Raw genomic sequence first — 15,152 nt, forward strand, 5'->3', positions numbered from 1 at the left:
ACTTGTGTTCAGCAGTGATGGGAGAAACAAAGCTTTTCAAAGCTTCAAATCAATTAAACCAATTTCTTCGCAAAATGATTCACTGTTTTGAAGCGTTAGTGTAACTGTGGGTTCACACCGCCGCCGATGAGAGAGTCAAAAGTGTCCGGAAGTCATTCATTTTCAATGTGAGTCGGCGGCGAGCTGCGGCGAGCTGCGGCGAGGGCGGCATGGCGCGTCTTGGACGGCGAGAGCGGCGAGAAGAGTTTAAATCAGGTCAACTTTATGGTAATGAGCTATGACGCGGTTTGGCGGCAACCAATCGGAATGTAGAAGTCCTCCGCTTGAGAGGATTCCAGAGAACTCAGTCAAGTAATTTGATCTATGTCAGAGCATCCCTGAATCTTTCTGCGGAGTCGTTGGCAGGGCGGCGAATTTTGCCGCTCTCACCAGCGGAGGTGTGAACGAACAGTAAGCGTGCAAGCATGTAGTATCGAAACGACGCACGCTGGCCAAAAACTCCATAAATGGCACGCTGGCCAGTTAAACTGCATAAAAAAACACCTTCTATAAACCCATTACAAATGTTTTATTGAAAGTAAAATCTATCAAATGCAATTAACTAATCATCTAATATGATTAAATATCAAGTGTCTATATAATATGTGCTCTTTTATCAATTTTCAGTGCTTGTTTTGTTTATTTTATGGATGGCTCAGCTAAACTGGCCAATAAGAAACTATTAACTATTATTATTCCTTTTAATTATACTATTGTCTAATTAAAACGACTACAAATTAATAAAACTGATCCGAGATCAGGTTAAACCCACAGACACTTGTTCAATCTCAGTAAATCTGCATGATTCATGAGTTCACAGAGATCATCCAAACATTGATCATCCTGACATTTCCAAACGTTTCGAAACAATTATGATGTAACGAAGCCTCGTTTACTGAAATCATGTGACTTTGGCAGTTTGAAACATGATCCAAACCACTGATTCGAAACAAAAGATTCGTAAAGGTTTCGTAGCTTCTTGAAGCGTGTTTCGAAAGCGCCCATCACTAGCGTTCAGTGGATCTTATTACAGGCAGATACTGATCACAGACTTTTAAAATGCACTTGTTCAATTTTTACAAGTTACAGTATATGCTGCACCAAAATTAGACATTTTACATTTTGTGAAATACAAACATTGAATTGAAAGCAGTTATGAACATCTCTAATTCTGATGTCACAAAAAACATTGTTCTGCCTCTTCAGAAACTGAAATAATTATTGACCCATGATCCAACTGTCTGTCTTAACCAAATATTTAAAGCTTGATATCACGTTTTAATTGTATGTTTTTAATTGGCTGTTTAATTTTATTACTTTAAATTGTTGTGGCTCTGTGTGATGCTGAGGAAAAAACTGCTCTGACTCAAACAAGTGAGGAAATATTATCATCAGCTAACATTACAACTAAAAGTAAAGTAATATTATAAATAAATGAGCAATACTCACATCAGTGTGTTGAATTGACAGTGTTTATCCTGCAGTAGAGCAGCGATCTGATTCACTCGTGTGTCTCCTAGTTCATGTCCACTCAGATTCAGCTCTTTCTGGAGAAACGGGTTTTTACCCACAACTCTATTCACATACTGACAGGCTTCCTCTGCAGCAGGACTCAAAAACCTGCAGAAGAGGCGATTCAGTTCTCAACTAAATGTCTGTTGCATTACAAAAATGATTGATACAATCCACAAAAAATTTCTTTGAACATAATACACAAATAAATATAAATTTAAAAGAAACTAGAGCGGCACTCAGTCCTAAAGCAAACTCATAAGAACAGAAACATCTCATAGAGCAGAAGGGCAAAAGCTCAGTAGATCATGGTTTTCAGTATGAATACAGAGTGTAAAACTAAGATCTTTCTGGCTTTTAAGCAGGAGAAGTGAGAAACGTCAGCACAGAGAAAACTGGCTTGTGAAACTGCATGTTTGTGAACATCTGGAGACTCATAGACCTGCTGTAGAGAGATGCAGTGAATCTGGGCTTGATGGAAAACTATTGTATTCAGAAAACTATTTCACTAAAAGGTTATCTAGAATTTTTATGAGAAGTTTGCACAAAAATAAAATTGTGCATTTCAATTATCAAGGTATACTCCAGAATAGCAGCACATATACTGACCCGTAGGGCCCTATCTTGCACCCAGCGCAATTGACTTTGTACACCGACGCATGTATCATTCCTATTTTGCACCGGTGCACAGCGGACTTTTCCCTCCACAGACGCACGTCGTTAACTAGGAAATACACTTGCGCTCCCCGGGGCGGTTCAGCGAAAAGAGGAGGCGTGTTCCGGTGCAAACGTTCCCTGATGCTATTTTGCAGGTTTAGAAAACAATTCCGCCACTGACCAGGAAAAACCTAGTCTAAAGTCAGTGGCGCGTTGCGCATGTTATTCAAATGCTATTTTAAGGGCGCATGCTTGGCCATAATCAATGTAGCGTGTGCACAATGCACATACACTTTGATTCTCTCATCTACACAGAAGTAGCAGCTTTCATTTTTGCAAATCATAAAACATTATTACAATAGATAGATAGATAGACAGTTTATTATAAAAGCATAAATCTAGCTTACACATTTACCCAAATTATCATACGCCTGTTTAACCGAAGCTAATTTGGGTGGGTTTCTCCCATCCCCAATGTCACTTCTCTGTGTTTTACGGCCCTGATGAGAACGCTGGTCTCCTCAGCTGTGAAGCGCTCCTTGTGCGCGCCTGGCAAATCCGCCGTTATAATAGCAATCCGCCATGGAACAAGCGCGCCTGCTCTTAAAGGGAATGTGAGATGTCGCTCTGATTGTTTTATTTCACATTACACCCAAACCACACCTATGAATAATGAAGCTACTTCAGACCAACCCATTTTAGATTTGCGTCGGGCGCAAGAGTCATTTATCCCGCCGGTATACTAGCAACAGCACCCAAGACCCACCCACAAAGTTACTTGCGTTTCGCGCTTGATACTTGCGTTTCAGATCGTTAAAATAGGGCCCATAATGTCTATTTGACCTTTAGCTCGTATCACAACTAAAATGTGTTGACGGTTATCATCATCATGACAGAACCTGCAGCATCTGATCTGATCTTGATCATTTTGATGCAACAAATTGTCAAGCTAATTGTATAGCTAAAATAATATATTAGTTATGAATATGTAGCCTCCATATAACTAATTTAGTTAATTATTTGATCCTGTCTCACCTCAGTGTCTTCAGTTGACAGTCTGGATCCTGTAGTAAATCATTGAGCTTCTTCACTCCTGATTGTCCAGGATCATTTCCTGTGAGATCCAGCTCTATCAGGTGTGAAGGGTTTGATCTCAGAGCTGAAGCCAGAGCTTTATAACCTTCTTCTGTCACACTGCAGTTAGAGAGTCTAGAACAGGAATGAAAGCATTCAGCTGATTAATCAGTTAACCCCAGAACAATATAAATCCTTAAACTTGAATTTTATTTTGTTCTTTGTACAAATGCATTGAAAGTTAGTTGCAAAAACTGACAACTGAATATGGAGGCAAACAAAAGGCACAGAAATCTTTAATATTTGTTATTGGTCAATTATATAATAGTTTAGCAATACATTTGATTGTTCTACTTAACTCTTTACTTATATTTTACCCATTCATATTAGGAAGCTATGTCGCTCAGAGGTCCTCACGCCTTGTTTAATGTGGGTCTCACGATCATAATCTCACCAGCTTCGGTCACTAAACAGAGGTAATTGCTATATACCTGAGATCGGTCGCATTCACGCTTACACAATCAAAGATACTTTGGTATAGCCCCCGTGATTGCATACACTTGAAATTAAAGTAACGTTTACTTCAGTAGAGGTATGGCCACTACTACAGATATAAGTCAACCAACTTTACTTGTCTTATAATAGCTTTGGATTGGGCATGCCGTGGTTTCCCACGTACACTTATCTAAAGTAACATTAAATTAAAACAGAGGTAAGACACACACAGATTGTGGTTGGTCAAGCAGCACTTTTGCTGCCCTAAATGGAAATTCACTTCTTGTCTTTGCAAAACACGTACACTTGAATTAGCGCCAAAGTATTAGTCATCACTAATCTGACGCAAAACTTGCGGTAACATACAAATCTGTTTAATTCAGTTTATTCCAGCTCAGGTCCAGCTCTCTCAGGTGTGATGGGTTTGATTTCAGAGCAGAAGTCAGGATGAGACTCTGTTTCTCTGTAATACTGTAATAACTCAGACTGAAGACAGAGAAATAACAATAGTTCACATCTATGATGATCATCTTATTGAAGAGCTACAGCAGCATTTAGTTTCCAATAGTCTGTTTTGTCACACTCAAACCCAGTCACACTAGTGCTGCTTGCTGGAAGTCACTGTTTCTTCTCTTTCATTTTTAACTATTTATTTGACGTCTGTCTTCTTTATTCTCTGTTGAAAAGGCAGATTTCTGCATGTACACAATCAGTGAATTGTATCAAATGCTGGAAATTAAACAATTACTATCTAGATACAAAACACATAAAAATGTGAGCAATAGGAAAAACCCAGAAAGTGCACTGCTATAAACAATGAAACATAAGCCCTGCTGTCTTCAAATAAATAAACTTCAGTCACACTGTAATTGCTGTACAGTATAATGATACTAACTGTAGTTTCTCCAGCTGCAATTGTGGGTTCATCAGTAGATCACTGAGGTTTTTCACTCCAGAGTCTCCTAGTTTATTCCCGCTCAGGTTCAACTCTCTCAGGTGTGACGGGCTCGAATTCAGAGCTGAAGTCACATCAGAACAACCTTCATCTGTCATATCACAGTATCTTAAACTACATTAGCAGAGAGAGAGAAGAAAATAAGACAGAAGAAAAGAAAACTCTTTATTCTGTAAAGTCACATCATCTTCATCAGCAAATAAAACAGAGGAAGAGAGATCTTCATCTTTATTTCACCAGATCACAAAATACTAAAGTAAAAATGTTCGCAGAAATATTATGTGAACTCAGACTCACTGTGAGATATTGTGTATAAAGAGTTTTAGTTTAAACTTCTGAAGTGATTTTAAGCATTTTAATTATTTTAAGTAAATGTGACTGACCTCAATCTCTCCAGTTTACAGTGTGAATCCTTCAGTACATCACATAAGTGCTTCACTCCTGTGTTTCCTGGTTTATTCCCGCTCAGGTCCAGCTCTCTCAGGTGTGATGGGTTTGATTTCAGAGCTGAAGTCAGGATGAGACTCTGTTTCTCTGTAATACTGCAATCACTCAGACTGAAGACAGAAAGAGAAAAAAAAAATGAATCAGATTTATGATGATCAACTAACGTGTTTAGCTTCATCCAGCAGACTTTTTCTGACAAATAAACAGGGATATCCAGGTTCAGGTAACACAGAGAAAGACTACACATTGTTCATTTAAATATACTACCAACATTGTAACAATAAAAAGGTTGTCTTGATCTATTTATGTTAGTTTACTCAATCATTTCATATAATTTTTAAAGGGTCATGAAACCCCCTAAAACACATTTTTTTGAGATGTCAACAGATATGTACAGGCTGCACATCACTGAAAATAATAAAAGCACTCATAAGTATTACCAATAAGTGGAAATTGGTTATTTTTGTGTTTTCGGCACGTCATCACGGTCTCTGAGGTAGAAGCGTGCTTTCGGAGCGTGTGATTGGCTGAATATGAGTTAGAAGCATGCTCTCGAAGCGTATGATTGGCTGAATGTGAGGTAGAAGTGTGCTGTCGGAGCGTGTGATTGGCTGAATGTGAGGTAGAAGCGTGCTTTCGGAGCGTGTGATTGGCTGAATATGAGTTAGAAGCATGCTCTCGAAGCGTGTGATTGGCTGAATGTGAGGTAGAAGCGCGCTTTCGGAGCATGTGATTGGCTGAATATGAGTTAGAAGCATGCTCTCGAAGCGTATAATTGGCTGAATGTGAGGTAGAAGCGTGCTTTCGGAGCGTGTGATTGGCTGAATGTGAGGTAGAAGCGTGCTTTCGGAGTGTATGATTGGCTGAATGTGAGGTAGAAGCGTGCTTTCGGAGCGTGTGATTGGCTGAATGTGAGTTAGAAGCGTGCTCTCGAAGCGTATGATTGGCTGAATGTGAGGTAGAAGCGTGCTTTCGGAGCATGTGATTGGCTGAATGTGAGGTAGAAGCGTGCTTTCGGAGCGTGTGATTGGCTGAATGTGAGGTAGAAGCGTGCTTTTGGAGCGTGTGATTGGCTGAATGTGAGGTGGAAGCGTTCTTTCGGAGCGTGTGATTGGCTGAATGTGAGGTAGAAGCGTTCTTTCGGAGCGTGTGATTGGCTGAATGTGAGGTGGAACCGTGCTTTCGGAGCGTGTGATTGGCTGAATGTGAGGTGGAAGCGTGCTTTCAGAGCGTGTGATTGGCTGAATGTGAGGTGGAAGCATGCTTTCGGAACGTGTGATTGGCTGAATGTGAGGTGGAAGCGTGCTTTCGGAGCGTGTGATTGGCTGAATGTGAGGTGGAAGCGTGCTTTCGGAGCGTGTGATTGGATGAATGCGAGGTAGAAGCGTGCTTTCAGAGCGTGTGATTGGCTGAATGTGAAGTGGAAGTAAGTAAGTAAGTAAAATGTATTTATATAGCACCTTTCACAGACAAGAAGTCACAAAGTGCTTTACAATCTGTTAATAAAAAGGAAGCATGCTTTCGGAGCGTGTGATTGGCTGAATGTGAGATAGAAATGTGCTTTCGGAGCATTTGATTGGATGCCGGAGCTGGAGAGAACGATTCTGTACGTCAGCCGGTTCTGAGCGACTCTCTGCATTTATTCATGAGAAAGAGCTCTCGTTCAATCCAATTACTGCGCTGTATTACGCATGAGATCATCGCATCACAGCCGAGAATTAAAACATGCGGAGCATGAGTGTGGTTTCTGCCGCATTGTGTTTAACAACGCTCGCAACGCGGATCATATAGTTAATATACGGACCGGAGCAAGCACTTTTAAAGTTTTTATGGACATATTTCATATACTCTAGTGCTCTAAACATGAACCAGCACCGCTCTTCTTCAAATTAAATATATGTGCAAATAAAGACACTGATACTGTCAAGAAACAGAGGGGTCCAGAGACGAAAGCCGGTACAGTCTTTTAATGAGAAAATTAGGCAACGCCGTTCAGGCTGATAAACAGAAAATCTCTTCTCATAAAGTAACCAAGGAGTACTTCGCTGCCTTCTCTATATACAGATATAGATGATATCAGCCGTAGATCCGGACGGCTCTTGAGCAGCGTGGACTGGAAAACAGGTGAGATGTGGAACCCTCTGCTACACTCTACGGAGGCAACTGGATACAGCACAGAAGTGGTAAATCACTGCAGCAGATAACTGTAGCACATTAACAATCAGGACTAGACAGGACAGGACAAGACAGGAAAAAACTTCTGAAAAGTAACGGTTGCAGTCTTCGACGTGCATCACGGTCAAACAATAATCCGACAACACAGACACGAAAGAGAGAGCTAGATATAGTGTAGACAAAAGAGAAAGATAGAGAACAGGTGTGATGATGAGAGGTGGATGAGAGCCAGCTGATGGTAATGAGAGGAAGGGATAATGGGTGTGTGCGTAAGCGTGTAAGAAAAGAGAAGGTAGGGCGTAAAACAACCAGCAGAGGGAGACAAAGAAAAGAAAAAGAGAAAGCAAGAACCAGGATCATGACAGATATAGCCGTACATCTGATCATGAATGCGATAATACAATGGATTATTCTGATACACAGAACACAATGATGAAAACAATTAAAAGAACAATGGACAAAAGTAACTATGTCTTTATTATTTCTGTGTTAAACTGACACGTGTCGTTTGTTCAGACTCAGAGACTATAGAGCTCATAAATGTAATGAAAATATTATTAGATCTTTTAAACATTCCTCCACAATTCTCCCTCGTTCTTGTGAGTGTGTTATATAGGGTTATATTTTTAAAATGCATCAAGGTGCCTTCAGATCCATTTATTTTATTTCCCTCTGCAGTCATATTTTAATATTCATGTATCTGTATAATCAGTTTGTTTGCAGGTTTGTGTTTTATTGGTTGTTGTCTCCCCTTTTCCTGCCCTCTAGACTACCACTTTTCCACAGCTTTACACACAAGTGTTTCATGACACTTTAAGGTTCTTTCGTGTCAATGTCACCTTTGGTTTGCTCACTGAGACAAATGTGGTTCACTGTGTTCAGGAGTTTATTGTGTGCTTAATAGTGTCTGTGTGTATATTTAGCCCTCATGCAGGGCCGTACACACAATTGAGGTCCAGACCTTGGTCATTTTTCGGCGTGTATAGACCTTATGCGCCAGAGAAACAAGCGCACAGTCATCTTTAGAATATTGTCTTTGAACTTCTGTTTTTGCGGTCGCTATGTATATTTCTATGGCATCGCTGTTGAGGAGTAATTAGCTGGTGAAGTGGATTTACTTATTGTAGAGTTAATGAAAGTTATCATGAGCATGGTAATATTTTATTGGCTACATAATGAATTGGCTACATAAGCACAACAGTATCGATACGCGCATCATCAGGAGTTAATGACATGTATCGTTGTATCGATATTCTGAGCACAGCCCTACTGATCACAGACTTTTAAAATGTTATTGTTCAATTTTTACAAGTTACAGTATATGCTGCACCAAAATTAGACATTTTATATTTTGGGAAATACAAACATTGAACTGAAAGCAGTTATGAACATTTCTGATTCTGATGTCACAAAAAAACATTGTTCTGCCTCTAAAGTAACTGAAAAAATTATTGACCCATGATCAAACTGTCTGTCTTAACCAAATATTTAAAGCTTGATATCACGTTTAATTGTGTGTTTTTAATTTGCTGTTTAATTTTATTACTTTTAATTGTTGTGGCTCTGTGTGACACTGCTTCTCTGACTCAAACAAGTGAGGAAATATTATCATCAGCTAACATTACAGCTAAAAGTAAAGTAATATAAATAAATGAGCAATACTCACATCACTGTGTTGAGTTGACAGTGTTTATCCTGCAGTAGAGCAGCGATCTGATACACTCGTGTGTCTCCTAGTTCATATCCACTCAGATTCAGCTCTTTCTGGAGAAACGGGTTTTTACCCACAACTCTATTCCCATACTGACAAGCTTCCTCTGCAGCAGGACTCAAAAACCTGCAGAAGAGTCAATTCAGTTCTCAACTAAATGTCTGTTGCATTACAAAAAAGATTGATACAATAATTTTTTTTATTTTTTATTTTGATTTAAATACACAAATAAATATATATTTAAAAGAAACTAGAGTGGCACTCAGTCCTAAAGCAAACTCATAAGAACAGAAACATCTCACAAAGCAGAAGGGCAAAAGCTCACTAGATCATGGTTTTCAGTTTGAATACAGAGTGTGAAATTAAGATCTTTCTGGCTTTTAAGCAGGAGAAGTGAGAAACGTCAGCACAGAGAAAACTGGCTTGTGTAACTGCATGTTTGTGAACATCTGGAGACTCATAGACCTGCTGTAGAGAGATGCAGTGAATCTGGGCTTGATGGAAAACTATTGCTTTCAAAAAACTATTTCACTAAAAGGTTATCTAGAATTTTTATGAGAAGTGTGCACAAAAATAAAATTGTGCATTTCAATTATCAAGGTATACTCATATATATAATTATAATTATATATATAATTATAATATATAATTATAAGGTATATATTTGACGTTAAGTTTATCATCATCATGACAGAACCTGCAGCATCTGATTTGATCTTGATCATTTTGATGCAACAAATTGTCAAGCTAATTGTATAGCTAAAATAATATAGTAGTTATGAATATTTAGCCTCCATATAAGTAATTTAGTTAATTATTTGATCCCGTCTCACCTCAGTGTCTTCAGTTGACAGTCTGGATCCTGTAGTAAATCATTGAGCTTCTTCACTCCTGATTGTCCAGGACCATTTCCTGTGAGATCCAGCTCTATCAGGTGTGAAGGGTTTGATCTCAGAGCTGAAGCCAGAGCTTTATAACCTTCTTCTGTCACACTGCAGTTAGAGAGTCTAGAACAGAAATGAAAGCATTCAGCTGATTAATCAGTTAAACCCCGAACAATATAAATCCTTAAACTTGAATTTTATTTTGTTCTTTGTACAAATGCATTGAAAGTTATTTGCAAAAACTGACAACTGAATATGGAGGCAAACAAAAGGCACAGCAATCTTTAATATGTTAGAAATCAACATCACTTTCAAGATTACAATTTTTTAAAACTGTGTAAGCCCGTTTATCGGTCCAAATGGGGGTTTCCGCCAGAACGGGTGAAGGTCTCTGCGTGTTACTGTCTTTACACGTGGCAAAGTAATTTAATTCCATTTAAGCTTTTATCTGACTCCATTTTATATCTGACTTCATTTTATCACGACTTGGAATTTAAGTTAGATTGCCAATTGGTTATTGGTCAATTATTTAATAGTTTAGCAATATATTTGATTGTTCTATTTAACTCTTTACTTATATTTTACACGTTCATATTAGGAAGCTATGTCGCTCAGAGGTCCTCACGCCTTGTTTGACGTGGGTCTCACAATCACAATCTCGCCAGCTTCGGTCACTAAACAGAGGTAATTGCTATATACCTGAGATCGGTCGCATTCACGCTTACACAATCAAAGATACTTTGGTATAGCCCCCGTGATTGCATACACTTGAAATTAAAGTAAAGTTTACTTCAGTAGAGGTATGGCCACTACTACAGATATAAGTCAACCAACTTTACTTGTCTTATAATAGCTTTGGATTGGCCATGCTGTGGTTTCCCACGTACACATATCTAAAGTAACATTAAATTAAAACAGAGGTAAGACACACCCAGATTTAGGCTGGTCAAGCAGCACTTTTGCTGCCCTAAACGGAAATTCACTTCTTGTCTTTGCAAAACATGTACACTTGAATTAGCGGCAAAGTATTAGTCGTCACTAATGTGACGCAAAACTTGCGGCAACATACGAATCCTTTAATTCAGCTCTCTCAGGTGTGATGGGTTTGATTTCAGAGCTGAAGTGAGGATGAGACTCTGTTTCTCTGTAATACTGCAATAACTCAGACTGAAGACAGAGAAATAACAATAGTTCACATCTATGATTATCATCTTATTGAAGAGCTACAGCAGCATTTAGTTTCCAATAGTCTGTTCTGAAACCCAGTCACACTAGTTCTGTGTGCTGGAAGACACTGTTTCTTCTCTTTCATTTTTAACTATTTATTTGACGTCTCTCTTCTTTATTCTCTGTTGAAAAGGCAGATTTCTGCATGTACACAATCAGTATATTCTATCAAATGCTGGAAATTAAACAATTACTATCTAGATAAAAAAAACATAAAATGTGAGCAATAGGGAAAACCCAGAAAGTGCACTGCTATAAACAATGAAACATAAGCCCTGCTGTCTTCAAATAAATAAACTTCAGTCACACTGTAATTGCTTTACAGTATAATGATACTAACTGTAGTTTTTCCAGCTTGAATTGTGGGTTCATCAGTAGATCACTGAGGTTTTTCACTCCAGAGTCTCCAAGTTTATTCCCGATCAGGTCCAGCTCTCTCAGGTGTGATGGGTTTGATTTCAAAGCTGAAGTCACATCAGAACAACCTCCATCTGTCATATCACAGTATCTTAAACTAAATTAGCAGAGAGAGAGAAGAAAATAAGACAGAAGAAAAGAAAACTCTTTATTCTGTAAAGTCACATCATCTTCATCAGCAAATAAAACAGAGGAAGAGAGATCTTCATCTTTATTTCACCAGATCACAAAATACTAAGGTGAAAATGTTTGCAGAAATATAATGTGAATTTAGACTCATTGTGAGATTTTGAGTATAAAGTGTTTTAGTTTAAACTGTTGAATAAAACAGAGGAAGAGAGATCTTCATCTTTATTTCACCAGATCACAAAATACTAAGGTGAAAATGTTTGCAGAAATATAATGTGAATTTAGACTCATTGTGAGATTTTGAGTATAAAGTGTTTTAGTTTAAACTGTTGAAGTGATTTTAAGCATTTTGATTCTTATATATGAATGTGACTGACCTCAATCTCTCCAGTTTACAGTGTGAATCCTTCAGTATGTCACATAGGTGCTTCACTCCTGAGTTTCCAAGTTTATTCCAGCTCAGGTTCAGCTCTCTCATATGTGACAAGTTTGATTTCAGACCTGAAGTCAGGATGAGACTCTGTTTCTCTGTAATACTGCAATAACTCAGACTGAAGACAGAGAAATAACAATAGTTCACATCTATGATGATCATCTTATTGGAGAGCTACAGCAGCATTTAGGGTGCTTTTGCACTGGGCTTGTTTGCTGCGGTCCGAGTCCGAGTGTTCCCGGTGCCCCCCACAGCGTTGGTCTGGTTTCACACTCAACTTGATTCTATTGAACCCTGGTGCGTTTGCGTGCATCTTACGTCATCGCAAACGTGCATGGCGCCTGATAGAAAATAGAACGCGAGTCAATATATTGTGTTTTTTTGTTATTTTGGTGCTATTATGCACAGCTGAGTGAACAACACAAGTTTACTGTGTGTGTGTGTGATGCATAAGGTGGTTTTCTGCTTCTTGCAAACGGACTCTTTTGAGGAGATGGTGGATTTCCATTAATTTGTTGCCCTGATTCCACGCTCTATGCACGAGTGCACTGCAGGATCACTCTCGCTCATATTCAAAGTAAATCATCAACACTATAATTAGGGATGTCCCGATCAGGTTTTTTTGCCCTCGAGTCCGAGTCCGAGTCATTTGATTTTGAGTATCTACCGATACCGAGTCCCGATCCGATACTTCTATAATACATAAAAAAAGAATAAAGATGAGCAAAAAACAGATCCAGGATGTTCCTTATTTTTTATTTAATTCACCTTATTACATTCAACAACTCTGTTAACAAACAGAGCACTTCTGTGAGGTAGCTTGAACAATCAAGTAATAAATAACATAAATTCTTCACTTTTGGACTTAGTGCAACAGTAAATATAAAAAAAAATCTAATATATAAACAAATAGCACCTCAACTTAAAATACCCAGCAGGCATGTAAACAAATAAAAAAATAAAGTGCCACAGTGTTTGCAAAGCCAGTAATGTGCTTTTAGGAACTGCGGTTTCACACTGCACGCGTTAGCAGAGCGTGCAGCGCGTATTTTTTTCTGCGCCCATGTTAACAGATTAGAGCATTCACACCGCACGCAGAGGCGGCGCGGCAGCGCGTAGCAGGAGCAGAGCAGAAGCAGCAGCAGTGCCGCGATCGTTTCGGCGCAGAGTCTATTTTTGCTGCGCCGCTTACGCTGAATTAAAGTGATATGCATTGATCATGGCCAAAATACACCGCAGTTTTATCCAAAAAGTAAGCTGCTATTTTAATGTATTTAAGTATATTTATTCTCAATATGATATTTTACATTGTATCTTTCTCTGTTTATCTAGATATATCTTTTTTTATTATGTCTGAGACATTATTTGTATGTTTATCTGTTTTGTATGCTGCTGTGAGCCAAAGAAAAATTTCCACCCCGGTGGACAATAAAGATTTATTCTATTCTATTCTATTCTAAGTGCATTGATGATATCTATTGTGTTTTAAACAGTCGATCAAATGACCAACATCAATTTAAAAAGAAAACAAATGTCCAAAAACAAACTTGTTGCCAGAACAATAAAAACAAAGATGAACCAAAAGTTATATTTATGAAATTATTAATAAAATAAGCTTCTTGACAAGTATTTTCTCTTAAATGTATTTGAAAACGAAATAAAGCAATGCCAACTTATCCATTATAGAGTAGGCTACTCTGTCTGTACACAACCTGCGGTTCAGCCGCGCGTGACAAACGCTGCCAGTGTGAAAGCAAAACGCGCGTGTCCTGCTCCTGCTCACCATACGCACTGCTCCTGCGCTGCTTACGCTCTGCTAACGCGTGCAGTGTGAAACCGGCGTAACTCTGTGCCACCGCATAACTATAGATGTGTTAAATAATAATGAGAATATATATACATATATATCCGAGTCCTGATCGGGAGGTAACGTCCGATTCCGATCGAGTCTGAAACCACGTGATCGGGCCCGATTTCCGATCACGTGATCGGATCGGGACATCCCTAACTATAATCCCTTACATGTGTTTTATTTAACTAAATTCATCATAATCAGCTAAAACGCATGCACATGTCACTTTTCTTCCTGAACAAGTGCGCACCTGAGTTCGTGTTGCTTTCACATTCATGCGAACCGCGGCATGGTTCGAGTGCAACCAAACTCATACCACCTCCTCCAGGCAGTCTCGGGTTCAGTACCCCAGTGCGCACCCGGGTCCACATGACAGCGTTCACATTAGCGATTTTTCATGCGATCCGTGCCCCGTTCCGAACTAAATTTCCAGTGTGAAAGCACCCTAAGTTTCCAATAGTCTGTTCTGAAACCCAGTCACACTAGTTCTGTGTGCTGGAAGACATTGTTTCTTCTCTTTCATTTTTAACTACTTATTTGATGTGTCTCTTCTTTATTCTCTGTTGAAAAAGCAGATTTCTGCATGTACACAATCAGTACATTGTATCAAATGCTGGAAATTAAACAATTACTATCTAGATAAAAACACATAAAAATGTGAGCAATAGGGAAAACCCAGAAAGTGCACTGCTATAAACAATGAAACATAAGCCCTGTTGTCTTCAAATAAATAAACTTCAGTCACACTGTAATTGCTGTACAGTATAATGATACTAACTGTAGTTTCTCCAGCTTGAATTGTGGGTTCATCAGTAGATCACTGAGGTTTTTCACTCCAGAGTCTCCTAGTTTATTCCCACTCAGGTTCAGCTCTCTCAGGTGGGATGGGTTTGATTTCAGAGCTGAAGTCAGGATGAGACTCTGTTTCTCTGTAATACTGCATCTATACAGACTAAAGACAGAAAGAGAAAAGAAAATTACTCGCGTTACTCACAAAATTAATAAACAGGGATATCCAGGTACAGGTAACACAGAGAAAGACTACTCATTGTTCATTTAAATATACTACCAACATTGTAACAATACAAAGGTTGTCTTGATCTATTTATGTTAGTTTACACATTCATTTCATAAAGCAATAAGCC

At 38.7% G+C, this 15,152-nt stretch overlaps 1 protein-coding gene across 4 annotated transcripts in view; it reads right to left on the bottom strand.

Annotated features, from left to right (window-relative positions):
• LOC311087281 (uncharacterized protein) overlaps positions 1–15,152 on the bottom strand; it is a 180,046-nt gene that overhangs the window by 60,402 nt on the left and 104,492 nt on the right. For all 4 annotated transcript variants that reach the window (XM_084120580.1, XM_084120578.1, XM_084120579.1 and 1 more), the window contains 9 exons: positions 14,786–14,959; positions 12,100–12,273; positions 11,517–11,690; positions 9,899–10,072; positions 9,021–9,191; positions 5,116–5,289; positions 4,673–4,846; positions 3,244–3,417; positions 1,489–1,659 (listed from right to left, as the gene is read on the bottom strand). In XM_084120580.1, the coding sequence (XP_083976706.1) occupies positions 1,489–1,659; positions 3,244–3,417; positions 4,673–4,846; positions 5,116–5,289; positions 9,021–9,191; positions 9,899–10,072; positions 11,517–11,690; positions 12,100–12,273; positions 14,786–14,959 (1,560 nt within the window). The remainder of the gene's footprint in view (positions 1–1,488; positions 1,660–3,243; positions 3,418–4,672; positions 4,847–5,115; positions 5,290–9,020; positions 9,192–9,898; positions 10,073–11,516; positions 11,691–12,099; positions 12,274–14,785; positions 14,960–15,152) is intronic.

The sequence above is a fragment of the Abramis brama genome (assembly GCF_963993115.1).
Source record: "Abramis brama genome assembly, chromosome: 7".
Taxonomy (NCBI): Eukaryota; Metazoa; Chordata; class Actinopteri; order Cypriniformes; family Leuciscidae; genus Abramis; species Abramis brama.